The sequence below is a fragment of the Panicum hallii genome, chromosome 9 (genome assembly GCF_002211085.1).
Source record: "Panicum hallii strain FIL2 chromosome 9, PHallii_v3.1, whole genome shotgun sequence".
Taxonomy (NCBI): domain Eukaryota; kingdom Viridiplantae; phylum Streptophyta; class Magnoliopsida; order Poales; family Poaceae; genus Panicum; species Panicum hallii.
In genome coordinates, this window is record NC_038050.1 from 47947167 (window position 1) to 47973873 (window position 26707).

General features: G+C 46.6%; 2 protein-coding genes across 11 annotated transcripts; one reads left to right on the forward strand and one right to left on the reverse strand.

The window, feature by feature from the left end:
* Window positions 1–6326: 6326 nt before the first annotated feature.
* Window positions 6327–19869, reverse strand: LOC112877918. Its single transcript, XM_025942289.1, has 2 exons — window positions 19587–19869; window positions 6327–6946 (listed from the first exon to the last, which is right to left on the reverse strand). The coding sequence occupies exons 1-2, from the start codon at window positions 19825–19827 to the stop codon at window positions 6606–6608; spliced, it is 582 nt and encodes a 193-aa protein (XP_025798074.1). The 5' UTR covers window positions 19828–19869; the 3' UTR covers window positions 6327–6605.
* Window positions 19870–20340: 471 nt separating this feature from the next.
* LOC112876436 lies at window positions 20341–24334 on the forward strand. Of its 10 annotated transcripts, XM_025940552.1 has the most exons (6): window positions 20341–20887; window positions 21261–21366; window positions 21751–21834; window positions 21913–22197; window positions 22286–23454; window positions 23943–24334. In XM_025940552.1, exons 4-5 carry the CDS (start codon window positions 21931–21933, stop codon window positions 23435–23437), a joined length of 1419 nt encoding a protein of 472 aa, XP_025796337.1. In that variant the 5' UTR covers window positions 20341–20887; window positions 21261–21366; window positions 21751–21834; window positions 21913–21930; the 3' UTR covers window positions 23438–23454; window positions 23943–24334. The 10 variants fall into 10 exon arrangements, 8 of the variants coding, with proteins under 8 accessions (XP_025796337.1, XP_025796334.1, XP_025796336.1 ...); XR_003225314.1 differs by having other exon boundaries at window positions 21261–21834; window positions 22286–23538; XR_003225315.1 differs by having other exon boundaries at window positions 21261–21834; window positions 22286–23538; window positions 23946–24334.
* The last annotated feature ends 2373 nt before the right edge of the window (window positions 24335–26707 follow it).

Consider the following 26707-nt stretch of genomic DNA (forward strand, 5'->3'; position numbering starts at 1 on the left):
CTCTCCTCCCGCTGTCCCGCATCCTCCTCTCCCCCACCGCCGCTGCCTCCTTCCCTCCTCCCCACCTCCTCCCTCCGTGGCGGCGCGTGGAGCAGCACGCCTCTTCTCTCCGCCTTCTCCCTCCGTGCATGAGCTGCTCGTGGAGATCGAGCGCGAGCGCTAACGGCACGGCCAAGAGGAAGAGGCCGCGTGCGGAGGCATGGCAGCGCGAGGCCGCTGCGCGCGGGGCAGCTAGCGGCACGCAGGGCCACGGCAGCGTGCAGAGCCGCTGCGGGGCCGCAGCCCGACGGGCGGGACGGCGGCGAGGCGGAGAAACGGTTGGGCGAGGCTGCGACGTGTGGGCCGCGGTGGGGTGGGTCGGCAGCGCACGGATCTGCTGTGGTGCGAGGAGCCGCGGCGACATGAGGACGCGGCAGTGCGCGGAGCCACAGCGGCGCGAGGCAGCGACGCCGCAACGGGGCGAGAGTCAGCCGCGGCAGCGTGTGGAGAGCCATGCGAAGAGATGCGGCGGGGTGTGGAGCCGCCGCGGTGCGAAGGATGCGGCCGCGGGGGACCTTGACAGCTGGGGTGGGGCGGCGTGCAGGGGCTGCTGTGCGTTGCTATTTTTTTTTGTTTTATGAAAGGAGCAGTACTGCCGGGTGGGGAGCCAGCAGTGATGGCTAATCCCATCGCCGTCGACTCTAATTCAATGGGTATGAAAACCGGCGGTGATGTTCTTTTAGAACCGGCGGTGATGACCCCTGTTGTAGTAGTGCCGGGAACCCTTGGTAGCCGGTGGTCATCGGTGGGGCGGCCCTTTCTGCCTGAAAGTCAGGTAAAAAATGATCCCCTTATTTCGATGACTACCCTTTCTCTCATCCCTTCCCCTTTTCCCTTTTGTCTTGTTCTGGTATGTAAGACTTTGTATTTCCGTTCATGCAATGAAAATGGGATGACCTCGATTTGAAAAAAATCATGCAAAAAGAAATCTTATTTTTTGAAGGCAGCTATTTTTATAAAAAATTATTGAATCTAGGTCTTTTTTAATCCATTTCTATACGGAGTCGAACCTAGGACTACTGGATGCTACTCAGGTGCCCTAACCACAAGACTAAATGCCCTTTTGCAAAAAAGGAAATCTTATTGATATGTATACTGAAAATATGATTGTCAGTATTTTCTATATTTATTACAAATATATATGAAACAACACCTAGAGACATTTTAAGTAGTATGGAGATATTTGCATCAAATGTAATTTATCATACACAATTGTCACCAAATTTTGCAATTATATTTTTGGATACATGGTAATCTTGAAATGATGTATCATTACGAATTTCATTTGTCCTTTTATTTTCCCATATTCCTCTATTTCTCTATTCGTTCGTTCAAAACATGCCTTAAGGTGGGAACTTTTAATCATTTTATTAACAAATGGGTCCGATCTTAAGATCTATCAACTTCTTATATGACAAATTTGGACAAGCAATGTCGTCTTCATGGTGAACATAGAAAATATATAATTCTGGTACTTTTATTGGCTACGGCGTTCAAGAATTTATTTTTCCCTCCCGTTGCAACGTACGGGCTTATTCGCTATTATATAATCAAGAGGCGAGCAGCGAAATGTGAAAGTCTATCAAGGTGACCTGCCAAATCAGCCTCCTGATCGATCTAGTACGGATGCAACGGCCAATTAGAAAGTCACTTTGGAGAGAGTGGTGGCCAACTTTATCCAGTCACACCACCATCCATCATATCAGCACTGCCAATTCTCGCCACTCGGATCCCTCAACAGCATGAACAATCTGATCGCCGCAGTGCAGGCTCTTGGCGGAGTCATTATCCCAGCGGTCGGCGCGAATGTCACAGGAGCTCCTCCCGGCGGTAGCACCAAGTGGGCAACACTTTCTATATCCGGATCGGACCATCACCACGCGGCAGGGACTTCCGAATTCGGATCCCCGACCACTGCACAAGACCACCGGCCGGTTCTCCGGCGGCAGGATCAGCATGGACTTCCCAGGTGATCTAGGTTGTCACAAACTGCAAGCCTCTTTACTGCACATGTAATTGTGATCAACTGATGTACAAGTCAAACCTTTATATATGTTTGCAGCGTGTGCGCTTGGGTTGAAAGAGATGCTACAACCTGTTGAATATATTTGTTAAGTGATCTTCTCGGTAAAGGAATTAAGGCCCTAATAACGAGTGCATCTGATCGCGTGGCTCGCAGAGGCTGATGAGCCTGGGAGCACGGCAGATTGCGGTGACGGGGGTGCTGCCGGTGGGGTGCGTACCCGCGCAGCCGCTGATCAGCGGGGGGTCTCCAGTGGCAGTGGTCTCCGAAGACCTCAACCAGCTAGCGCTGCTCTACCACCGGCAGCTGAACCAAGATGTCGACAAGCAGGCCACCAGAAGGTTTCACGACGTCAACCTCGTCTACCTCGACCTCTACGCAATCCTTGCCAACATCGACCTCTACACATCTTTATTATCTATTCAGATATTTGATGTTATCTATGCAATCAGATTGATGTGTGTTTACTTGTTTCTTGGATGGCCGGATGAAGGGTTCAAGAGGGCAAGGGTGCCTGCTGCTGGTTCATCGGGCTGGAGTCAGGTGTACTCGTACTGTACAATTTCATCAGCCCAGTGTACGAGAACCCGGACCAGTATGTGTTCTCGGATGGTTACCACCCTACGAGAGGGCGTACAAAATCGTAATCGATGAACGCGTCTCCAGATATATCAGGTTCCTCCGCTAGGAAACCTACCTATAACTAATTCCCAATTATGTACATATTCTTAATTTCATTATTGTTGTAATGTATGTCAGCTTTATCACACAAATGCTTGTATATGTCAATATATAGGTAGTTAACCTATGAATCGTATTGGCACTTCTGGAATTCTCATGAAAAGCACTATCATGGTCTGAAATCCATAGAGTTTAAATAATACTCCCTCGGTCCAAATCGTTTGAATCCTATTGGCACTACTGGATCGAGAAGCAGCAAGCCATGCATGAACAACAAGATGAGATGGACACGTGCTGCTCAGTCGAGGAGAATTAGCCAACGGACAGAATCAGTCACCGGTCGCAAAGCCAGCGAAACCGCTAACCCGAACCGGACATGCCGAAAAATGGTTCAAAGAACACTGCGTTATACGAGATAGACAAGTAAAGAGTTTAAAAGGTTAGAGTTTTATGATTAACCGGTCAAATAACAAATTGTATTTTGATTATTCGATCAATCTGCAGTTAGCATTCACCACAAAACGTAGGATCGGTTGTTCCGCATCAATTCACAGATGTGAGCTTTCCATGGACATGGAGCTGGGTCTCCCGATCAACCTTGCATGCATGGATCCAACTGCCATATTTAGACAATGGTTCCCTTGGTGAGCAAGAGGTCGACCACCCCTATATATTCATAGAGGTGTCCTTGCCACCCCACACCGCAATCCATCAAGTGTCACCCTAGCATTCTTACAGCAACAAACTCATCCCAAACATGGCACGCACTACCCTTCCGCTGCCGCATCGCCTCATGATCACTGGATTGCTCATTCTCGCCGGAGCCATGGGTGCAGCCTATGCAGTTGTAGCTCCCGCTCCCACCCCTCCTCTTCCTCCCCCACAGATGAAAGGTCTCCCTCTCACTCCTCCCCTCCCCCCTCCTCGGCTGGGGGCTCCCGCCCGCACACCTCTTCCTCCTCCCACTAGGATGAGCGCTCCACCTCCCACTCCACCTCTTCCTCCCCCACGGTTAGGAGTACCACTTCCGACTCCGCCTCTTCCTCCTCCTCGCGCTCCTCTTCTTCCGCCCTCTCGTAAGGGAGCTCCATCTCCCACTCCACTTCCTTCCCCACGGTTGGGGGCACCACTTCCGACTCCTCCTCGGTTGGGGGTTCCATCCCAGGCTCCTCTATTTCCTCCATCACGGAAGGGCGCTCCACCTACAGTTCCAACTCTTCCTCCTCCAAAGTTGGGGGTACCACTCCCGGCTATTCCTCTTCCACCACGGTTGGGTGTTCCCCCTCGTGCTCCTCTTATTCCTCCCTCTCAGAAGGTCACTCCACCTCCCACTCCTACACTTACTCCCTCACAATTGGGAGCACCACTTCCGACTCCCCTTGTTCCTCCTCGACTGGGAGTTCCCCCTCACGCTCCTCTTCTTCCTCCCACTAGGAAGGCCGCTCCATCTCCCACTCCTCTACCTACCCCAAAGGTGGGAGCACCAATTCCAACTCCTTTAACTCCTCGGCAGGCTCCTCTTCTTCCTTCCCCTCGAAAGGGAGCTCCACCTTCTACTCCTCACCTTCCTTCCCCACAGTTGGGGGCGCCACTTCCAACTCCACCAGCTCCTGCTCGCGCTCCTCTTCTTCCTCCCTCAAGGACCAAGCGTGCACCATCTCCCACACCTATTCCACCCCCAAGGTTTGGTGCACCACTTCCAACTCCTATTTCTCCCCCTCAGAAGGGAGCTCCACTTCCCACTCCTCACCTTCCTTCACCACAGTTAGGGGCACCACTTCTAACTCCCCCTATTCCTCCTCAGATGGGAGTTCCCCCTCGTGCTCCTCTTATTTCCCCATCTCGGAAGGCCACTCCACCTCCCACTCCTACTATTCCTTCCCCACGATTGGGAGCACCACTTCCAACTCCCCCTCTTCCTCCTCGATTGGGTGTTCCCCCTCGCTCTCCTCTTCTTCCTCCCTCTAGGAAGGCCACTCCACCTCCCACTCCTCTACCTACCCCACAGTTGGGAGCACCAATCCAACCTCCTCTTCCTCCTCCACGAGCTCCTCTTCTTCCTTCCCCCCGGAAGGTAGCTCCACCTCCCACTCCTCGCATTTCTTCCCCACAGTTGGGGGCACCACTTCCAACTCCTTCTCTTCCTCCTCGAATGGGGGCTCCTCCTCGAGCTCCCCTTCTTCCTTCCCCTAGGAAGGGAGCTCCACCTCCTACTCCTCGTATTTCTTCCCCACAATTGGGGGCACCACTTCCAACGCCTCCTCTTTCTCCTCAGATGGGGGCTCCTCCTCGAGCTCCTCTTCCTTTCCCTCAGAAGGGAGGTCCACCTCCCACTCCTCGCCTTCCTTCCCCACAGTTGGGGGCACCAGTTCCAACTCCTCCATGGGCACATATAAAGTTGGTGGGATAAGTCGGTGATCCAACTCCTCCATGACAATAAACTCAACGTCCACTGCATATCAATCGAGGAACTAGGTCGTCTTATGCAGTTGTACTAATTATTGTTTTTTAATTTGGTTAACAAATTTGATGTAAACAAGTTTTGTGTTTGGTCATGTACTTTTCTTGCAACTAGGTACTTTGCTTTGTTTTCTCTTTAGTATGGATTTGATAGTCGGAACCAAACCTCAAAAGTATAAGTGAATAAATGCCTGGGGACTTATCCGCAGCCCTCTCACTCACCTCACTCTCCCCTTCCACCCTAACCTTTGCACCGCAATGTACCCCAACCCTCCGCCCATGCTACCACTTGGATTTCCTCTGGATGGTGGTTTGGAGCTTGAAGTCGCTGATTCGCCACATGTGGGTCCTTTGATCCATGGCATAAGTCTTTCGACCGTATGATGCACTGCCTTCATGATTACCGATTGGGATCAATTGAACTTGTGTTTCTTTGCAACCAGTGAAACCATTCAAACGTTAGCTCAACCTAAGACCTTGAGCAACATCAACCCTGTGGTTTGAGATATGATGAACGATAAGTTATTCCAAATAGCCTAATGGAACAGCACCGAACCTAAGTCCTTGCTATAGCACCAACCAAACCTAACAACATGCAAAAGTGCTCAGTCTGTTATCCTACTCTTACGGGTCATATGTCATAGAAGCGAGTCATTTTGCAATGGTACTTGACCAATTTTTCCAACATTTATTGGGTTTGTTGTGAAAAATAGCAGACAGAGGAACATACACTGGGGATGTTTGCTCTCTTCATTATTTGTCAAAATTTGGTTTGAAAGAAAAGAAAAGACAGACGCTCAATCTCTTGCTCGTCTAGCACCTGGCATTATATGGAACACTATGAATTTCCAAGGCATCTTTTGACTTTTTCTTTGTGAAACATAGTACAGATGTATAGCTCACATACAAGTATACATGTACAGTCACTTCTATAAACACATGCACACAAATCTTAAACACCCTTGGATGAAAAATTAGCTTTCTAAAATATATAAAACAGAAACTATTTTTTTATTCAGATTCTTGTGTGTATATCAAAGCAGGTTAAATTTGGTGGTCTCCCAATCTAGTTTTTTTTTGAAAGGGGGGTTTGTATACGACTCATTTTGTTATGTAATTAAAATTCTCGCGGTACCAAATGACAATTCCATTGGTAAATGTAGTATGGATCCACATATTGCGTACGGTGTCTTTCCTTGTTGCTATAGTGAACAATGAACTCTCTAAAGATGAACCCTCTGATTCCTGTACTTTTGTCGTTGCCAAGATTACACACATATCGGTCTACATTTATACACACGCTTGTCCAGCTATACTAGAGACCAGTGAACTTGTCTCTCTCAAAATTTTACCTTCTCTTCAATGTTGATGCAAACGTGAACTCCAATTTTCCATTAATTGTTCATCTTCTTTCAGTTCTTTCCTCTACACTCACACACTTGTCATGCGGCGTATCACTGTTTTGCAACCGTATCACCCCGGTGGTGTAGGCTCGAACACCATCTTCCTCAGAAGATAGCCTGAGGCCATAGGTGGTGCTGGGGCAGTGTCGGAGGCGGCATGAGGAGTCCGCGGGGAGCTGGAGCACCTTCACAGTGCAAGCCCTCTCCAGATTTGCTGTGGCGTGGAGCTGGGAAGGGAGATCTATTGTGAAGTTGCCAAACTCGTCAGTCGTTGCAAATGCAGAGTCAGCCACTTGATCGTTGGGTCCGTCAGTTTTACAGAGTAGGGCTATCTTAGCACCTGGTTCAGACAAATACACAATTCATCACCCGATGGAAAAGTACCAAGATATGGTTGCTATAAAGACAACATGTTGAGCTTTTTGTTCTCACTGGGTTTTGCAAATACTCGAATACTCCTATTTCGGTAGGAAATCGTACTAATTTGCTACTAGCGTGTACTCGTTGGAAACGCACCCGTTCTAAGGTGTAACAGGTGAGAAACTCCCAATCTGATAATGAGCTACATCTGTCTTTCAAAAAAGGTGAATGAGCTACATCTGGACGCGTGATAAATTTCTCCGGTTCCCGTAGTGCCTTTGTATCCGGACATCTAAAGCAGCTTTTTGAGTCCGTGCTGATAGCACCGGGGAAAAGGAGTGCACCTGGACCAGACAAATAGCACTGCCATCGTACGCATCAATCCAGACAGTGACCACCTACCATCGTCTGAAGTGAAGGGTGGTGCCACGCAGAAAGGGACGGATCAAGATTGGCACTTAAGAGTGAACGAACCAGATCCTCTGCAGTTCAGTGGCATTCGTTCCTCTACAGTATTGCGGAGGATATATATTGGTCAGTAGACATGTCCAGACAAAGAAGAGGAGAATTAGGCGAGCTAACAAATTCGTACAAGATTAGTATGGTCCCTGCGCAAAGATGATATGCACAAATAAAAAAAACGTGTCCATGACAAAAAAAATTCAACTCGGATAGCGTTTGACGGATAGGAATACTAATTGCAACAAGCCTGCAAATCTTACCTTATTCCTCGTCTGCGGGACGGCTGATATAGAGAAAAGAATATTTTAACCACTACATTCTTTCCGCCACTTAATTTATCTCTTGGCTCTCGCAATAAACAGCCCTTTATCATGTTGAAATATTTGGGCCAGCCCATGTAAATTAAAATAATTTCAATAAAATCTCAAAGACCCATTAGTGCAAAGGTGCATGGCAACAAGTTAGTCCCACCTTACTAGTGGAGGTGGAGAAAACCCAACTTAAATAATTGGATGCTCTCCATATTCTTACAAATATGGTTGAGAGGAAGAAGGAACAACATGTGCGTGCTCGCTCGCCTCGCCGGGCTCGGGCTTAGGGCGTGAATGGTCCGTCAAAATCTGGTCCAATCCTTGCGGGCACGTAGCTTTCTTTTGCAGATTTGTTTTGCCACTTCGAATCTGTTACGGATTTCACGCGCGGAATTTTGGGAACTTGTAACCGATTTGGTTTTTGGATGCCAAAAACCCTAGCGGTTCTTTCTTATAAAAATGCGCAGGTGCCAAAAAAAATAATACAGAAGACGCACAACACGCCTCAACCTGCCTGCTGCGCCGCCGCGTACGTTACTTCGTCCCGTTCGTCGGCGTGCACTGGCGATCGGGAGAGCAGGTCTTCGGAACCTCGTCCTCAGCAATTCTGCACCGGGAGAGACCGAATAAGGTTTTTGGGAAGCGCTCTGCGCGACTGCTCGAACGCTTCCACATCACCGTCCTCTACGTCCTCGTCGCTACAGCTCGTCTTCCTGCACGTCAATGGGGCGCGACTTGGCGTCGTCAAGCACGTGGAGGTGCTGATCATCGTCGTCGTCTTCTTTACCTGGTTATTCCGGTCAGGTAAGAAACGTATGGTTTTTTGTCCCTAACTATGTCTTTCATACCTAGTATGATCTGGTTAGGGTTGATCTTGCTACTGCAATATTTTATCTTAAATCATATGATGAGCATGTTTAGATATGTTCGTTTTCTCTACGCAATTTTCGTCATGGTCATGATTTATCTTCAGATTAATTTAAAACTGAAATTCTTATTATTTTCCATCAATTCGAAAACCTTATCATAGGAAATTCAGTTTCATGGTTGGATTTGTTGATGCTCTGAGGTCCGAGAAGTTTTCTAGCGAGCACTTTAAGAGATGGAAAATGAGAGTGATTTTGTGGCTCTCTGCCATGAATGTGCTGTGGGTGTCCAAGGGCAAACCTGAGGGGACTCTTACCCCTGAGCAGAAGAAGGCCTTTACCGAGGTCAACACACTTTTTGTGGATGCTGTGATCGGTACACTTGTAGATCCTCTACAGGATGTGTACCTCCATCATACAGACGCTAAAAAGTTGTGGGACGCCTTGGAGGCCGATATGGCGGCACAGATGCTGGCGCTGAGCTGTACATCATGGAGCAGTACCATGACTACAAGATGACCGATGGAAAATCTGTAGTCGAGCAGGCTCATGAGATACAGTGCATGGCCAAGGAGCTTGAGCACCTCAAGATCAACCTACCCGACAAGTTTGTGGCTGATGGCATCATTGCCAAGTTGCCTCCTTCATGGAGGGATCTCGCCACTACTCTCAAACACAAGAGGATGGAGATATCAGTGTCTGATTTGATTTGATAGCATCCCTTGATGTTGAGGAGAAAGCTTGGGCCAAGGATGGGCAATCTATGGCTGCTGAGGGCTAGACTAGTGCCAACATGGTGCAGAAGTCTCACGGCAAAGGCAAGGGCAAGGGAAAGAAGACCAAGCCGCTACCACTACTTTCAAGAAGAAGTTCAAGAAAGGTCAAGGTTGTTTTGTGCGTGGATCTACCTATCATTGGGCAAAGAAGTGCCCACACTGCAAAGGAAGGAAGCGTCCACATGAGCAGAAGACTACGAACACGGTCACCATGACTGGAGCAGAAACCAGTGGGTATAATTCTTTACCTTCGATTTTTTCAGTATTTCAATCTACTAGTTGGTGGCTTGATACTGGTGCAAATATTCATGGTGTTATGATGGTACCTTATTTTCTTCTTACCAGACCGCTCGGGATTCTACCGTGATGATGGGCAATGGGTCGCATACTACTGTTCATGGTGTTGGCACGGTCGATCTGAAGCTAACTTCGGGAAAGATCATGCAGCTGAAGAACGTGCAGCATGTCCCTACTATCGGCAAGAATCTAGTTAGTGGCTCCCTTTTGTGTAGGGATGGTTTTAAAGTAGTGATTGAGTCCAATAAATTTATCATGTCTAAGTGTGGACAATTTATCGGTAAAGGCTATGAGTGCGGAGGCTTGTTCCGTTTTTCAGTTTCAGATTATTGTAATAAGTCCGTGAACTTAATTTCTAATTTCTGATGGTATAAATGAGAGCGATGCATCTCTTTAGCACTCGCGTTATGTCATCTGAATTTTGACTCTATGTTTCGATTTTCCACCATGAGTTTAATTCTGAATTTTTCCATTGTCAAAAGTTCTAAGTGCCGTAGTTGTGTGCAATCTAAGCAACCTCGAAAACCTCACAAGGTGGCAGAGGAGAGACATTTGGCACCTCTAGAACTCATCCATTCAGATATCTGTGAGATGAATGGCGTGTTAACAGAAGGTGGAAAAAGTTATTTCATGACTTTGATTGACGATGCAACTAGATTTTGCTATGTGTACTTGTTGAAAACGAAAGATGAGGCTCTTAACTGCTTTAAAATCTATAAGGCTGAAGTAGAAACCCAACTTGAGAAAAGATCAAACGACTTAGGTCCGATCAAGGAGGTGAATATTTCTCTAACGACTTTGACTTATTCTGTGCAGAACACGGCATTATTCATGAGAGGACGCCTCCCTATTCACCCCAATCAAATGGGGTTGCCGAAAGGAAGAATCGCACGTTGTCTGACTTGGTTAACGCCATGTTAGACACCGTTGGATTATCTAAGGCATGGTGGGGGGAGGCAATATTGACTGCATGTCATGTTCTGAATAGAGTTCCCATGAAGAATAAAGAAAATACTCCCTACGAGGAGTGGATTGAGAGAAGACCTTCACTCTCTTACTTGAGCACATGGGGTTGTTTGGCCAAGGTGAATGTGCTAATCAACAAGAAGCGCAAGTTGGGATCTAAAACTGTGGATTGTATCTTTCTAGGTTATGCACATCATAGCATTGCTTATAGATTTCTAGTAGTTAAATCTGAGGTGCCTGATATACATGTAAATTCACTGCTTGAGTCTCGTGATGCTACTTTATTTGAGAATATTTTTCCTATGAAAGACTCGTATGTTATATCTTCATTACCACTGAATGAAATAGTGAATACAACTCGTAAATCTGTTGAATTTTCTGAGCATGATGAACACACACTTGAATCAAATTATAAGGAGATTCACAGTGATGCTCCTAGGAGGAGCAAGAGGCAAAGGACTACAAAGTCTTTTGGTGATGATTTCACTGTTTATCTCATAGATGATTCTCCCACAACAATCACTGAGGCATTCTCATCTCCTGATGCGGATGATTGGAAAGAAGTTGTCCGTAGCAAGATGGATTCAATTCTCTCCAATGGAACTTGGGAGCTGGTCGAAAGACCATATGGTTGCAAACCTGTGGGTTGCAAGTGGGTGTTTAAGAAGAAGCTTAAGCCTGATGGTACTATTGACAAGTACAAGGCTCGACTTGTGGCTAAGGGTTATACCCAGAAAGAAGGCGAAGATTTCTTTGATACTTACTCACCTGTTGCGAGATTGACCACTATTTGTGTTCTACTCTCCCTGGCTGCCTCGCATAGTCTTCTCATCCATCAGATGGATGTTAAGATAGCTTTCCTCAACGAAGAGCTGGAAGAGGAAATCTACATGATATAGTCTGATGGGTTTGTAGTAGAGAATCATGAGGACAAGGTATGCAAGTTGTATAAATCTTTGTATGGCCTGAAGCAAGCACCTAAGCAATGGCATGAGAAATTCAACTTGACACTCATATCAGCAGGCTTTAGTGTCAATGAGGCTGATCGATGTGTGTATTACCACTATGGTGGGGGTCAAGGAGTTATATTGTGTTTGTATGTCGATGACATACTGATCTTTGGCACTAGTCTTGATGTAATCAACGAGGTCAAGATATTCTTGTGTCAAAACTTTGAAATGAAAGATCTTAGTGAGGCTGATGTTATTCTTAACATCAAGCTGATCAAGGGAGAGAATGGGATTACTCTTTCGCAATCCCATTATGTGGAGAAAATGTTGAATCGCTTTGGCTATAAGGATAGCAAATCTACTCCAACTCCCTATAATCCGAGCTTGATCCTTCGAAAGAATAGAAGAATTGGCAGAGACCAATTGAGATATTCACAGATGATTGGCTCACTCATGTATCTTGCGAGTGCAACAAGGCCTGACATCTCTTTTGTTGTTAGCAAGTTGAGCCGGTTAAATAGTAATCCGGGAGATGATCATTGGCGTGCGCTTGAGTGCGTAATGCGCTACTTGGTGGGTACTATGGAATACGGGATTCACTATTCCGGTTTTCCTACAGTATTAGAAGGATACAGTGATGCTAATTGGATATCGGATCAAGATGAGCTGTATGCCATTAGTGGATACGTTTTCACTCTTGGCGGTGCTGTTGTTTCATGGAGATCATGCAAACAGACGATCCTGACGAGGTCTACTATAGAGACAGAACTCACAGCACTAGATACAATTACAGTGGAAGCCGATTGGCTTCGTGAGCTCTTGATGGACTTACCTATTGTTGAGAAACCATTGTCGGCAATAATGATAAACTGTGACAATCAAACGGTGATTGCCAAGGTAGACAGTTCAAAGGATAATATGAAGTCTTCAAGATATATCAAGAGATAGTTAAAATCAGTCAGAAAAATGAGAAACTCCGGAGTTATCACTGTGGGTTATGTCCACACTGAGAAAAATCTGGCTGCTCCGTTCACCAAGGAGCTGTCACGCAATGTGATAGACAATGCATCCAAGGAGATGGGTTTGAGACCCATATGAGCTATTCCCTAGTGGTAACCCAACCTATGTGATCGGAGATCCCGTGAATTTGGATCTGAGAAGAACAAGCTAGAGGTTAGTATGAGAGTAACCTTTTAACTCACTCGAGAAGGATGGAATACTCTCGATTACTGCATGGCAAGTTGGCATTGGCCTTAATGTATTCTGTTGGTTTTAATTAGTAAAGATGTTATCCTGCAGAACGTTCTTGAAAGAATACACCTATGTGAGCCCGACTGTTGGACGGTCGTAGTCTGTGAGATTCGGGTGATCTCTATTAAGCTCATGAAGAGACCAGAGAGTACGACCTATATGCTCCAACCGTGAAGTAGCCTACTGGAGGTCAAGTATCAGTTTGACTATAAGTGAAACTCATTTGCACAAAACTTGCAATTCAAGGCTTAGTCCATTGTTCAAGTTGTGAACGAGTGTAAGTTGCTATTCTAGATGGAAGTTCAACTTAACAGTCTCCATTGAAACACTGGTATATCAAACAATATTGGGTTGAGACAAAGTCATAATGAGACTTTGAGATCTGGTGGGGGATTGTTGGAATATTTGGGTCCAGCCCATGTAAATCCAAATAATTCCAATAAAATCTCAAAGGCGCATTAGTGCAAAGGTGCATGGCAACAAGTTAGTCCCACCTTACTAGTGGAGGTGGAGAAAACCCAACTTAAATAGTTGGATGCTCTCCATGCTCTTACAACTGTGGGTGAGAGGAAGAAGGAAGAACACGCGCGCGCGCTCGCTCGCCTCGCCGAGCTCGGGCTTCGGGCGAAGGGCGCGGGCGCGGGCGCGAGCACGCGCGTGAATGATCCGCCAAAATCCGGTCCAATCCTTGCGGGCACGTGGCTTCCTTTTGCATATTTGTTTTACCACTTCGAATCTGTTATAGATTTCACGCGCGGAATTTTGGGAACTTGTAACCGACTTGGTTTTTGGGACGCCAAAAACCCTAGCGGTTCTTTCTTATAAAAATGCGCAGGTGCCAAAAAAAAATAATACAGAAGACGAACAACACGCCTCAGCCTGCCTGCTGCGCCGCCGCGTACGTTACTTCATCCCGTTCGTCGGCGTGCACTGGCGATTGGGAGAGCAGGTCTTCGGAACCTCGTCCTCAGCGATCCTGCACCGAGAGAGACCGAATAAGGTTTTTGGGAAGCGCTCTGCGCGACTGCTCGAACGCTTCCACATCGCCGTCTTCTACGTCCTCGTCGCCACGGCTTGTCTTCCTCCTCGTCAGTGGGGCGCGACTCGGCGTCGTCAAGCGCGCAGAGGTGCTGATCGTCGTCGTCGTCTTCTTTACCTGGTTATTCCGGTCAGGCAAGAAACGTATGGTTTTTTGTCCCTAACTATGTCTTTCATACCTAGTATGATCTGCTTAGGGTTGATCTTGCTACTGCAATATTTTATCTTAAATCATATGATGAGCATGTTTAGATATGTTCGTTTTCTCTACGCAATTTTCGTCATGGTCATGATTTATCTTCAGATTAAATTAAAACTGAAACTCTTATTTTTTCCATTATATAATAGTACTCCTCCAACAACTTTGTAAACCCCAACGTCCTCAATAAAACCTTCAAGTTTTTCCTGCTTGGCTACAACTCAGCTACAAAGGGTAACCACTTAAATTTTTGGGATCGGCAACATCGGTGGCATAAGAAGTGTGCTGTTGCCGACTGTGGCAAGGAAAAAAAGGTAGACGGAGGTGTTTTTTTTTATCTAAACACTGCTCCCTTGGTCCCATCAAGAGTACAGTTCTATTTTTTCCAGGCAAATTGTTGATGGTGTGAAATGACGTATGTGCCCTCATATCTCATTTATTATCTGCACGCAACTAACCCAACTTTCTAAAATCATGAACATATGTTAATTTTGATAAGCAAATTAAATCTAACCACTAAATTAGGCAGTAGTTGTTATCCAATTCTTAGAATTGTACTTTTTTATAAGATCTTTTTCAAATGGTAGGATTGCATTTTCATAGGATGGAGGGAGTACGCCTTAAGAGTATTGCATCATTGACTACGTGACACAAGCATCTAACGCGTCAAACCCATTGGCTTGGGTTAACCCTCTAGTATAATACGGATTAACCAAAGGGACGTGTAAGGAAAATGATCCCAAATTAGACTATTAATTATGATTTTGATGACTGAGTGACAACATAATTATTTAATTAACAATGTGTGTTAATAATGAATAGTTGAAGGGTTTAACACAAACAAAGCCACCGAAATCGGGATAAAGAGAGCAATGAATTGGACATGTCCCATAAATATTTATATTTTGGTTAATCAAATATATTATATTTATAAAGTACCTTGCAGACAATTTCACAAAATTTCTGGAGTCCAACATTATCAAAATCGGAGTCTCAAGTGAAAAGTTATGACCAAATATGAAGTGCAGAAAAAGGTGATAGGATGATCTGACAGTAGTGCATGAGTTTGAGTATTTATTCGGTACTCAAAATGTGATAAAATGAGATGAACTTTTGCAGAATGTTAGAGAGCATCTCACAAGCTTTCCACAGAGTATAAGATCATCAAAATCGGAGTCCGGAGTAGATAGTTAGGCCTAAAATATGAAGCGAGAAGCTGATCATATGCGTGACCGGATGATCCAGTGCTAGTAGAGGATAATCCGGTGCTTACTAGATTGCACTTAAATGTTTATCCGGTAAATACAAGAATACATGTACTGATGATCCGGTGCTACCATTGGAGTTTCCATCAAAGGAATGTCCAGAGAGGGTACCCAGTGCTAGTATGGGATGATCCGGTGCTACCGCAATTTTACTCTCCAGTTGTTGGGCTACTTATACCCTCTCTACTTGCCCATTTGGTGTTGCTGGAGACAAGAGGAAGCACACACTAAAAAAGACTTTCAAGCCACCATAGTGCTAAAGTGATCATATCCAAAGTATTAATATATGCTTAAAGAGTGTTTAGTGCTATGTTAGGCCTAGAGAATGAGAGAGCAAGGTGTTGCTGTCTTGTGCATTGATTCTTCTGAGTGAACCAACCGTGCAAGAGTAGTGCGCCGGGTTTGCTGTGGAGAGGTGAAGACGACCGTGAACAGGGGATGAGGAGGTCCCACTAGTACAGAATAGGCATTTAGTCCCGAATTCCCAACCGGGACTACCAATTACCAATCCAGGACTAAAGGTTCTGGACTTTCAGCCCCGATTGCTACAACATGGACTAAGGGTCTATTTGGCATAGTTCTGGAGCTGAACTCCACCAACTCCAGATAATTTTGTAGTCAAACACCCCAACTCCAAAACTTCATGAAGCTCCAAAACTCTATAGCTGTAGTTCAAATAAATTTGAAGTTTTGGAGTATCTCTTTTGCAACTCCAGAAAGCTCGAATATGCATCTAGACGTGGAGTTATGGAGTAATCACCCGCCGTTGCCACTGGTTAAAAAAACAATTCGTTTCCTCTCTCTCCCCCTCCTGTGCCTATCCTCGGCGCCTCCCACCCCTCGCCTCCACCTGCCGAGCGCCGCCCCCTCCTCCCCATGCCGAGCGCCGCCTCTCTCCTCCCCAGCTACCGTGGGTGCCATCCGTCGGCCCCTCCTCACTGTGGGGGCGCACTCCTTGGTGAGCCCCACCTTCTGCCTGCCGCCCCAGTGTGCGGCGAGCTCGGCGCAGCCGCACAAGGTCGCAAGGAAGCGGCAGCGGCAGAGCACGCATAGGGCCTCCACCTACCGCCGCCACCTGCTGCCGGGCCCCTCTGCCGAGCGCCGCCCCCTCCTCCCCATACCGAGTGCCGCCCCTCTCCTCCCCTGCTACCGTGGGTGCCGTCGGTCGGCCCCTCCTCACCGTGGAGGCGCACTCCCCGGTGAGCCCCACCTTCTGCCTGCCGCCCCATTGTGCGGCGAGCTCAGCGCAGCCGCACAGGGTCGCAAGCAAGCAAGCGGCAACGCACGCGTAGGGCTGCAGGCGAGCGACAACGGCTGCGGATGCGCAGAGCTGTAGACAAGTAGCAACGGCTACGCACATGCCGGAGGAGCAATGCACAGGCGAGCCGCAAGCCCGTGAGGCAAGGGCGCATGGCGGCGAGTGTGGGGACAAGCTCAGCGTGGGTGCGAAGTTTTTAGCGTAGATGGTGGCGACTGTGGCCTTGGCGTGCACGTCGTGAGGAAGAAGAAGATACGGATCAGAAGGATGACATGTGGAACTATGAGTTGGGTAATAATGGCAATCCATGTTGAAGACCCTTTCTTCTGGGGCTGGGTACTCTTGTAGCCAAACATCCCATCCAGCCAGCTCCAACTCCACCCAGAGCTAGCTCTATCTGGCCATGCCAAACAACCCCTAAATGGTCTACAACATCAAAAATTTAATTCATGAGCTCCACCATGCCTCACGTATACCTTTCTTACCACACCACCTACACAACACATGTGATTCCAAATGGGATGTGTTGCTTTTAAACTAACTTGTGAATGACCATTTAGTCCGGGTTGAAGGCTCCAACCCGAACTAAAGGACCCTTTAGATCCGGTTCGAACCTCCAACCTGAACCAAATGGTCTATATTTAGCAATATTAGCCTAAATGATAAACGCTAAATAGTCGGTCACCTACCGTTTAGCTATTTATTTAGACTAAACAGCTATTTAAATGGGTTAACGGTCATTAAACGGGGTAAACGACTAATTAAACAGAACACGGCTAGTCACTGTGTAGTGTGTACACGGTGAGTACACGGGCTAAACGGCCGTGCAGATGAACAGTGATATTTAGCCTCAGTTGGCACCACTAACCGGGACTAATGAGGGATCTCGGCACTAGGCTGGTGCTGCAGTCAACTTCCCTCCCCTCGCCGGTGTCCGTGGTCGCCGTCCGGACGTCGCGTTGCTGCGGGAGGAGGAGGTGCGCGTGACGGGGTCGAGCCTGCCGGACTGCTTGCATGCGTGCGGGGTGTGCTCGCCGCGCAGCCGCGTCATGGTCAGATTCAAAGGCTCCGTTGCCAAGCCGCGACTGCGCCCCATGGTCTACTGCTTCATATGCTGGGGAAAGGGGTGCCCTGTGCCCTGTGCCCTCCAGCTAGCTATTTGGCGACGACGCGCGCCGGCCAACGCGCGCGACGAGGCTATGGCGAGCAGCGAACGTGCTGGCTGGGGATGCTGCCGCCTATGCCGGCTTGCTGGTCAGCACCGCCCGCCGTCCGGGGACTGGGTGTTGATGGTCGTGGCAGTTGGTGGTCGGTTTGAGGTCGTCGTCCTACCCTGCCAGTGTCCTTTTGTTGCATCTTCGCGGTACATGTCTACGCCTGTGGTCATCTCTAGTGGATGCTTTCCCGCTGTCTTATGCTCTACTGGCGAATGCTTTGCCGCAACTCTCATCTTGGTGGAAGCTTTGCCGCCGTCGTCGCTTCTCTGGCGGATGCTTGGCCGCTGATTGCTGCGTTGTTCGGTTTTGGACGAATGCTTTACCGTCTGGGTGGATGCTTTACCACCTTGGCTACAGCTTGATCGTTTAGTTAATCCCCGTAGACAATTATGATCATGATGTATCATTATGTAGGGTTGGATGTTGGTCGTTTCTAGGTTTTTTAGGCTGGGTGGCTTCTCATCTCTTTCTTTCTTTTGCTTAAGCTTGTTTTCAGCTGTGGCTACTTGCTTGGTGGTTTTGTAACCCTGCGCTACAAGGGCTCTCTCGTAGTAGCGTCGCTGTAATTTTCTTCCTCTTAATAAAATACATGCCCAGGCACGTTCGCAATAGTTAACTCCACAGATTTTGGTCTTTATTCTGTTTTTTCGAATCTCAATTAATGTGTAGTGGGGTTCAAGCCATGACAAACATCATAGAAAAGAAAGAAAACTAAAATAGAAGAATACGTTCATCGTTATATACGCATCTACTTTATCCTTTGGAGTCGGGCTATGATTAACTTCAACCTGTATGGAGACAAAGCAGAGACAACCTATCATCAGACACGAAGGCAACTGGAATTCTGGAGGAGCGGTTGCGTTGGTTCTTCCGTCCAGGGCTGCTTTCCCTGTGTATTCCCGCGGCTGTTGTGTAGTACTAGTGTACTACACCGGATTTGGCGACCCGGACAATTGCACAATATCCGCGCACCTAACGCTGTATATTTACCTCTCTAAACATCCGCGCACCTAACGACCTTTTCAAGCGGTAGCAGAGTAGTAGTACTCGTGATTAGTCCATTGCTTTGGCGACCCGGCCTGCGTGACGCATGTGACCAAGGACGAGGGTCCAGAAGCACGTCGTGTCCTCCAGCTCCAAGGCGAGACGTGATCGATCGACCGTGTACGTGTACACTCAGTTAATCGAGACGAGGAACGCGCGGTGGCTAAGCATGGTCTGGGTTACAAGGTCGCCGTGTTGCTTTTGCTTTCCGATTCCGCAGCCGCGTTCATCCCCACCCAGGCCGCCGGCGTTTACCGGCCCGGCCAACAGCCGCAGAGAAAACGACCGGCCCCGTCTGTGAATGATTCGACGGGGAGTTTGCCCATCACGCCTTGCTGCTGAGACGTTACAACGACGACGACCATTTGTTTATGGAGCAGTCTGGCGGCCGGTTCCAGCCCAACAGCTAGCGAGCGCTTCATCACCAAACAGGCCATGAATTAATGTGTGCGTGGTTTTCTAATGGCAAATGGATCCGAATATAGGAGTACCCGAACAAATCAATCGAAACCCGAATAATCAATACCTTACACGGTCACAGCACCACGTGTAATAAAGTGAAAGAGCATAAAATTTGTACTTCTATGTGGGTCCGGATAAAATTTATATTAGCCCGTTGCACTGTGCTAGTATATAAATAAACTACTACGAAAGCAGAATTAATTGCAAGCGACTTGATCGGACAGCAGAAAATTAAGCAGGGAATGAATTCAGTAATACCTGGCAGCTCGAAGGCGAGGAGGTCGGAGCCGGAACGGAGGCAGAGCTCGCAGGCGACTTGGCCGGACACCAACACCGACGAAACGGGCTCCTCGCCGTACCCCGCGATGCGCGCCAGCTCCGCAGGCGAGAAGTAGAGCTCCATCGGCTCCGCCGGCAGCAACGCTGCTTCCTCCTCCGCAGCCGCCGCCGCGACAAGGATGAGGAGCAAAGCGGCAGCCGCTCTTCTCCGGCGCAGCATGTCGTCGCAGCTCTGTAGCTCTCTGTTGGGCCCGGACCAAACTACGACTAGTACGCTGAGGCGGGGAAGGAAAGGAGGGTATAAAAGGGCGCGTCTGCGATGCTTCGGTTGGTCCGTCACGTTGACTTGGAAAGCAAGGGTGTACGTGCGCCGCATGATGTGTACAGAGCAGGCGCGTCTGCGTGACCTGTGCGTTTGGTCCATGGCAACTGCTCCATGCGTCGGATCGATCGGGGTGGTTCAGGTGTCGTGTGGTGCGGTGGTACGGGTGTAACCGCGCGCGTGCAAGATGCAGGTGGCGAGTTGGATGTTGGATTTGTTCGAATGTTGAAAATAATAACATTTTTACTACTAATTAATGCTGCAAATAAATCAGGCATTTACTACACAATAATGCTGCAAAATATTGTAAAGCTTTTCACCACCGGATTATCAGTTTGGCTGGCGGTGAAAGCCCTTCTAATAAATTTGCCCCGCGCACTCCCCCGGGGCAAAATTCCCCCGCGCGTGGGATTAAAAAAAAAAAAATCCCCCGCGTGTGACCTGCGGCCTCCGGCGTGCTAGCGTGACCTGCGGCCTCCCGCGCGTGACTCCGCGTCCTAGCACCGCCCACCCGCCCTCCGGCCTGCGTGCGCCGCCGCCTCACCGACGACGCCCGCGCCCGTCCGACTGGGAACCCTCCCTGCCGCGCCGCCCGAGCTCCGGCCTTTGTGCACCGCCACCACCACGGCTGCCGGACGCCTCCCCGACGCGGCTCAGCGACCCCTCCCCGCCACGGCCGCGGCTGCCGGACGCCTCCCCAACGCGGCTCAGCGAGCCTCCCGGTCACGGCCGCTCCGGCCCGCGCGCACCCGAAGCGCCGGGTCTGCCGCGCGCGTTCAACACGCCGCCGCCGACTCGGGTCTGCCGCGCGCGTCCGCCAGTGACGCATTCCTCCCCTCCTAGCACGCCAGCCGCCGTCCTGCCCCTCTCCGCCCGGCGACGCCGACTTTGACGCTGCCTGGTGCAGGAGTTCTTCACCACCTCGCACACCAAGTGCTCGACAGATTGCCTCCGCCAGGTATTTAAGGCACTGAAGCATGCTTATCTTTAGTATACATGTATGTGTGGGGGCACTGAAGAGCGGCCAATCCGCTGGTGCACCGATGGCTTGTGTTCTGCTAGAATAAATAAGGGTGCATGCACATAATTAAGGTCGTTGCTTTTCCTTCCCATGGAATGTTACTTTGCTAATTTTCTTCTGATGATCAAAGTTGATCCAGCTTCAACGGCTACTGGCCATGGTATTGCAATTATTAGTAAAGTCAAAGCTGCGTCTCTTTGGTTTTATATTGTCTTTGTCAGTTACCACAATAGACAGATATTTTGTACCATGTTTGTTTCCTTTCCTGTTATTTTGCACCATGTTTCAGACAGATATCTATGCTCTGCAGATTAACTTCTGGCAGCAGCAGGGCTCATGAAGTCAATCCCCTTATTCCTCGGCACCACATGCCTCTCTTGGTCTAGGGTTCCCTTCTGAGTGTTGAATTCATTACGGTCAGGAATAAATTTCTACAAGATTAGGAAAGGAAATTATACACTGATTTATTGCAGATTTGCCATTTTAACATGGAAACTAGACTTAGTTTTACCATGGTTCATGGAGTATAGTAAAATGACTGGATGCTACGAAAAGAAATTGTTATCATACTTTGACTTTGCATTACGGTCCTATGTTGACAAAATATTGCAGTAGAAAATTAAGAATACTCTAACTTGTTAAGCCTTAGCTTGTGTGAGTACTGTAAGTGTAGGGTGCAGTCTCCTGCATAGGTGCACAGAAGCAGTTTTTCAGTTTTTTCTTTTCTTGCTGCTGCTTGTTGAGGAATCATTTAATATGATGCAAAAGAAAAAAAAGGAATTTGTGCAGTAAATTTGCAGGATTTCATTGCTTGATGTTTTTTGGAGCAAATCATTTCTACATCAGCATCTTAAATTTCAGAGGCTGTTCCTTACTTTGAACAGGTATTTAGTCTGGGCTTTCTTACCATCTGGTTAATGGGTGTTTCTTTTGTGTTTCATGCCTTACTGTTTTCCCTACAGTAGGCATAGACCTGCCCAATGGCAAAGACGGTGGCGGCGACGGTGCTGGACATCACGGAGATCTCCTTCTCCGACCTAGTCCTCCTCCAATCTCCTGAAATGCCAGCTGATGACCACCGCCGTCGCCGCGTCTTGGATACCATCGCGACTGAGCTCGGCCGAGGTGGATCCGGGTTGCTGGCCATCGCCGAAGTGCCACGCATGGGAGCCCTCCGGCGACGGCTCCTCCCCTTGTCCCGCCGCCTTGCCCTCATGGACCATCCTACGCGCTCCCAAATCCTTAAGGTTGCCCCTCTTCATCCCCTTCCATGTTCGCTTTCTTGATGTAGAAACTGCAAAATGTGCTTGAATATGTTTCTGTGGATTATTTCAGAAGCATGGTTTGGGCAGCGACGTGCCTTTGAAGAAGCTTGATAGGTCTGTGTCCTCGTTTGCGAAGCTTCTAAGGCATTCAGGTAAACTCGCCATGCTAGAGCTAGTGAACAACACTGAAAGCATCAGCAATGGAATTGTTTGTTTGGAGAAGATACATGATTTTGATGGATCTGAGGAATCTAACTGTGATGATGATATGGAGAATATTGGTGAGCTCGTTACAGAACTGGGCTTGTACATGATGGAGCTTGGGATTTTGATTGCACGAGCTTGTGACATTGTTATCGGTGGAGGTCAGTTAGAAAAGAGCATCACTGACTTTGGTACTGCAAAGGCAAGGCTCATTCACTACCACTCTGAGTTGGATAACATTATTATCAGGGAAAAGGAGAACAGTTCAAGAAAACGCTCGTTAAAGAAAGTGGCAGTAAAACCTTATCAACTGGGTTCTCAAAGGAGGTCCGGATCACTGTGCCCCTGCTGCATCAAGTCAGAAGATATGACTCCTGTAATGGCAATAAAAAATAATAATTCTAGAGATACCTCGGTTCAGGGTAAGGCTGCTGAAATCTCCCTGTTGAATCTATGGCAGGATTGGCACTTTGACTTTGGAATCCTTACTGTTTTAACAGCACCATTATTCTTGAGGGCTTCTGAGGGAGAAAAATGTTTGATCAGCCAGGAATACCATCATCCTAATGGGCACACACACTTGCAGTTATGCAATGGGAGGAAGATGTTCTCTGTTAAATGCTCTCCTGAGAGCTTCATTGTTCAGGTTGGAGAGGCAGCAGACATCTTGTCCAGTGGGAAACTGAAATCTACACTTCATTCTGTGAGCAGACCTTTAAGTTTTACAGACATCAGCCGTGAGACCTTTGTAGTCTTCCTTCAGCCCTCATGGGACAAAACTTTAAATTATCCCGGTTACTGTTTGGACACTGAAGAGCAATCTAGACATAACAATGAGACTTCAATCATCAGTAATGGATCAGCGGGCTCTTATGATGAAGATGTATGTATGCAAGACATTATGGAAAAAATTCCCCCCCTATCATCAAGGCTAAGAGAAGGGATGACATTTGCCGAATTTTCTCGGCAAACAACGAAACAGTATTATGGTGGCGGTGGCATCCAACAAAACAATTGAACACTAACAATACAATGGTGAGATCCATGTAGCAGACAATGAATTGATGTACTGAGTTGCATGCTGATACTGTTGGAAATACACTAACTGGAAGCATCCTGGTAAACATTGTGTATAGTTCATCCTCCTTAATAGTTACGCTTTGCAATTGTTCATGTCAAAATTGGTGTTTTCCCTCCAACACAAGGACACGCAGCTGTCCTGCGTGTTTGAGAAAAAGAAGTGGTGTCCTTAACTGGTGTTGGCAAACTTATTTAAGGACCAGGATCCCAAAATTTCTGCTAGGCCTTTCATTGTGCAAAAGGAAAGTAAATTACAGAGCAGCCTTTTTCACATCTTGGGAATTGTTGTTCATTTCTGCAATATATAATTCAAATTCATATGATCGTTATTGAAATTGGAAAGGAAAGACAGCGAAAGTTATGTTACATCTAGCTGAAAATTACATTATGGTTTATCTTGCTAGAATACAAGAACTGAGACAAATTTATGATGTGTTCTTCAGCAGGTGAATAAGGAGATAGGAGATTACGAAGACAAGGAAGGGGCAGGTGCCAAGAGCACATCTGCTATTTCAAAATTACTCATGAGATCAGCGACAACCCCAGTGTCAACATGGCAGCATGCTCTAATCATTGAACTTAGTCATGGGAGTTTTTTTGGAATTGTCTGAGCTTGCTATGTGTGAGGGGATAAATTTAGAGAAAATTCCTTCTATGGCCTAGAAATAATGGCAGTTCCCTCCGTGGACATGGAAATTTCAAACTCCCCTATTTGGCCCTCTTCCTTATTTGGCCCTTCCGTCAACTCTATCAGTTATCTCGCTGAGAACAGGTCGTTCCATCAACTATGTCAGTTATCTCGCTGAGAACAGTGACATGTGATTTTTCATCACTCTTTTCTTCACTAAAATGACCTCCAAATCACCTCCAAAAATCATAAAACTTTTTATAGCGATACAACCAATGGAAACGTACCCATTTCGCAAAAAAATTCACGTGTAATATTTAGGGTCTTAAAATTAAAATTCACTAAATTAGGCTGCTTTTTAAGAGTATCTGGTTTTTTATGGCACAAAAATAGTGTCAAAAAATTAAGTAAAAATAACAAATATTTCTAAGATGGGATATATTAATTTATAAAATTATTTCATAATATATGTTACTTAGAGAATTTTGAAGTTATCTTAAAAATTTGTTTTCTAAAAGAAAGTTTAAATTTATTTTTGTTAAAGAACTCCTAAATTCTCTAAGTAACTTATGATACTAAATAATTTTATAAATTAATTCATCTCATCTTAAAATTATTAGGCATTTTTATTCAATTTTTGTATAGTAGTTTTATTTCTTAAAAAATTAGATAGTCTTAAAAAGTAGCCTAATTTGGTGAATTTTAAATTTAAGATAGTAAACGCTACATATGTGGTTTTTTGCAAAACGGGATCATCTCCATTAGTTGTACACTGTAAAAAATCTTATGAATTTTGAAGGTGATCTGGATGTCATTTTAGTGAAGAAAAGATAGATGAAAAATCATAAGTTACTGTTCATGCGAGATAACTGACGGAGTTGACGGAAGAGCCTAAGGAACCAAAGTTAAAAAGAGAGCCAAATAGGGGAGTTTCAATTTTTTAGGGCCATAGAGGGAACTGCCATTATTTCTAGGGCCATAGAGGGAATTTTCTCATAAATCTATGGTTGCTAATATCTGTGTTCTGTGTACAGGAGTTTGTCCAAATAATGCCCAAAGTGCAAAATTGAACTTAGAACTTAACTTCTAAACAATGGAAAGGATAAATCTCAATAAGAGTTTATTGCACCAATAGAAATAGTTTGGATAGCAAATTGAAGAAACATTTTATTCAGAGATCAAATGGACAAAGTGGATAGCTCAAGGTAGTAAAATGGCTTTTCCATGAAAAAAAAGTCCATTTTACTAGCTCGAGCAATCTGCTTTTTCTAATAATGAAAAAGGCTACATGCTTCTCATTGCACTAGGGTTGGAAGGTTATTTTTCGTTAGAAGGACAGAATTTTAATCTTTTTCAAATGGAGGGAGCATTGTCAATATTTTATTCTAAGGTTAAATAGATAAAGTGAATTTCTTGGGTAATAAAATGGCTTTTTCCATGAAGGGAAAAAAATCCAATTTACTATCTTGAGCAATCCACTCTTTCCGGTAATCAAGGCTACTAGTAGGCTACACACATCTCATTGCACTAAAGCCAGAAGGTTTTTCCTTTGTAAGGAGGCCAAAACTCAACACTTTTTCACTTGGGGAGAGTAGTATATATATATATATATATAATCAAGAGACGAGCATCCCAAATGTGTAAGCCCATCAAGATCACCTGCCAAATCAGCATCCTGATCGATCTAGCACGGATGTAACTGCCAGTTAGAAAGTCACTCTGCTATGACTGGTGACCAACTTTATCCAATCACACCACCATCCATCAGCTCTGCCCAATTCTATAGCTTGAAAAATCTGATCGCCGCAGTGGTGGCTCTTGTTGCCGGAGTCAGCATCCCAGCGGCAGGCGCGAATGTCACCGGGCGCGCGGCTCCTCATCCGGCGGTGGTACCAAATGGGCCCAAGGTGCCAACATATTGTTCGCGTTCGGTGACTCTATCGTGGACACAGGCAAAATAACTACATCCGGACCATCACCAGGTCTAACTTCCTAGGTGATCACAAGGCCACCGGCAGGTTCTCCGTCGGCAGGATCAGCACAGACTTCCTACTAGCTGATCTACGTTTGTAACAGACTGCAACGAACTCTCGTCATTGCACATGTAATTTATGAGCATCTGTACAAATAACCAAACCTTTATACGTTTGCAGTGTGTGCGCTTGGGTTGGAGGAGATGCTGCCACCTTATTACCTGGAAACGAACCTCACCGTGGAGGACCTAGACCGGTACAGTGTCAGCTTTGCATCAGAAAGCAGTGGCTACGACAACGGGCGGAGCTAGCCTCCATATATGAACGCTGGGGTCTAGATAGTGCTGGATCAGTAGGAGGCCTGCTAATCAGCGCGCGCCTGCCACGAGCGCTTCCAGCGCGCGATCTCTGACAGCCTGTGTATTTTATTTTTGGGAAGATTTTTTCTCCGCAACTTTCTTTTTTGGAAATTTATAACTTCTAAATATGACTTTTACGCATAACTTTTTACACACACACCTTTTGAGAGATAATTTTGCATCATAACTTTATCATAACTTTTACGATACGTATAATTCTTTCATATCAACTCTTTGAAAAATAATTT

Excerpts from the sequence above, each read along its gene's own strand:
- LOC112877918 (XM_025942289.1), bottom strand. The coding sequence starts at position 19,827 with ATGCTGCGCCGGAGAAGAGCGGCTGCCGCTTTGCTCCTCATCCTTGTC. Across the intron at positions 6,947-19,586 it reads CCTCGCCTTCGAGCTGCCAG|GTGCTAAGATAGCCCTACTC; the intron begins GTATTACTGAAT and ends TGTCTGAACCAG.
- LOC112876436 (XM_025940549.1), top strand. The coding sequence starts at position 21,931 with ATGGCAAAGACGGTGGCGGCGACGGTGCTGGACATCACGGAGATCTCC. Across the intron at positions 22,198-22,285 it reads CGCGCTCCCAAATCCTTAAG|AAGCATGGTTTGGGCAGCGA; the intron begins GTTGCCCCTCTT and ends GGATTATTTCAG.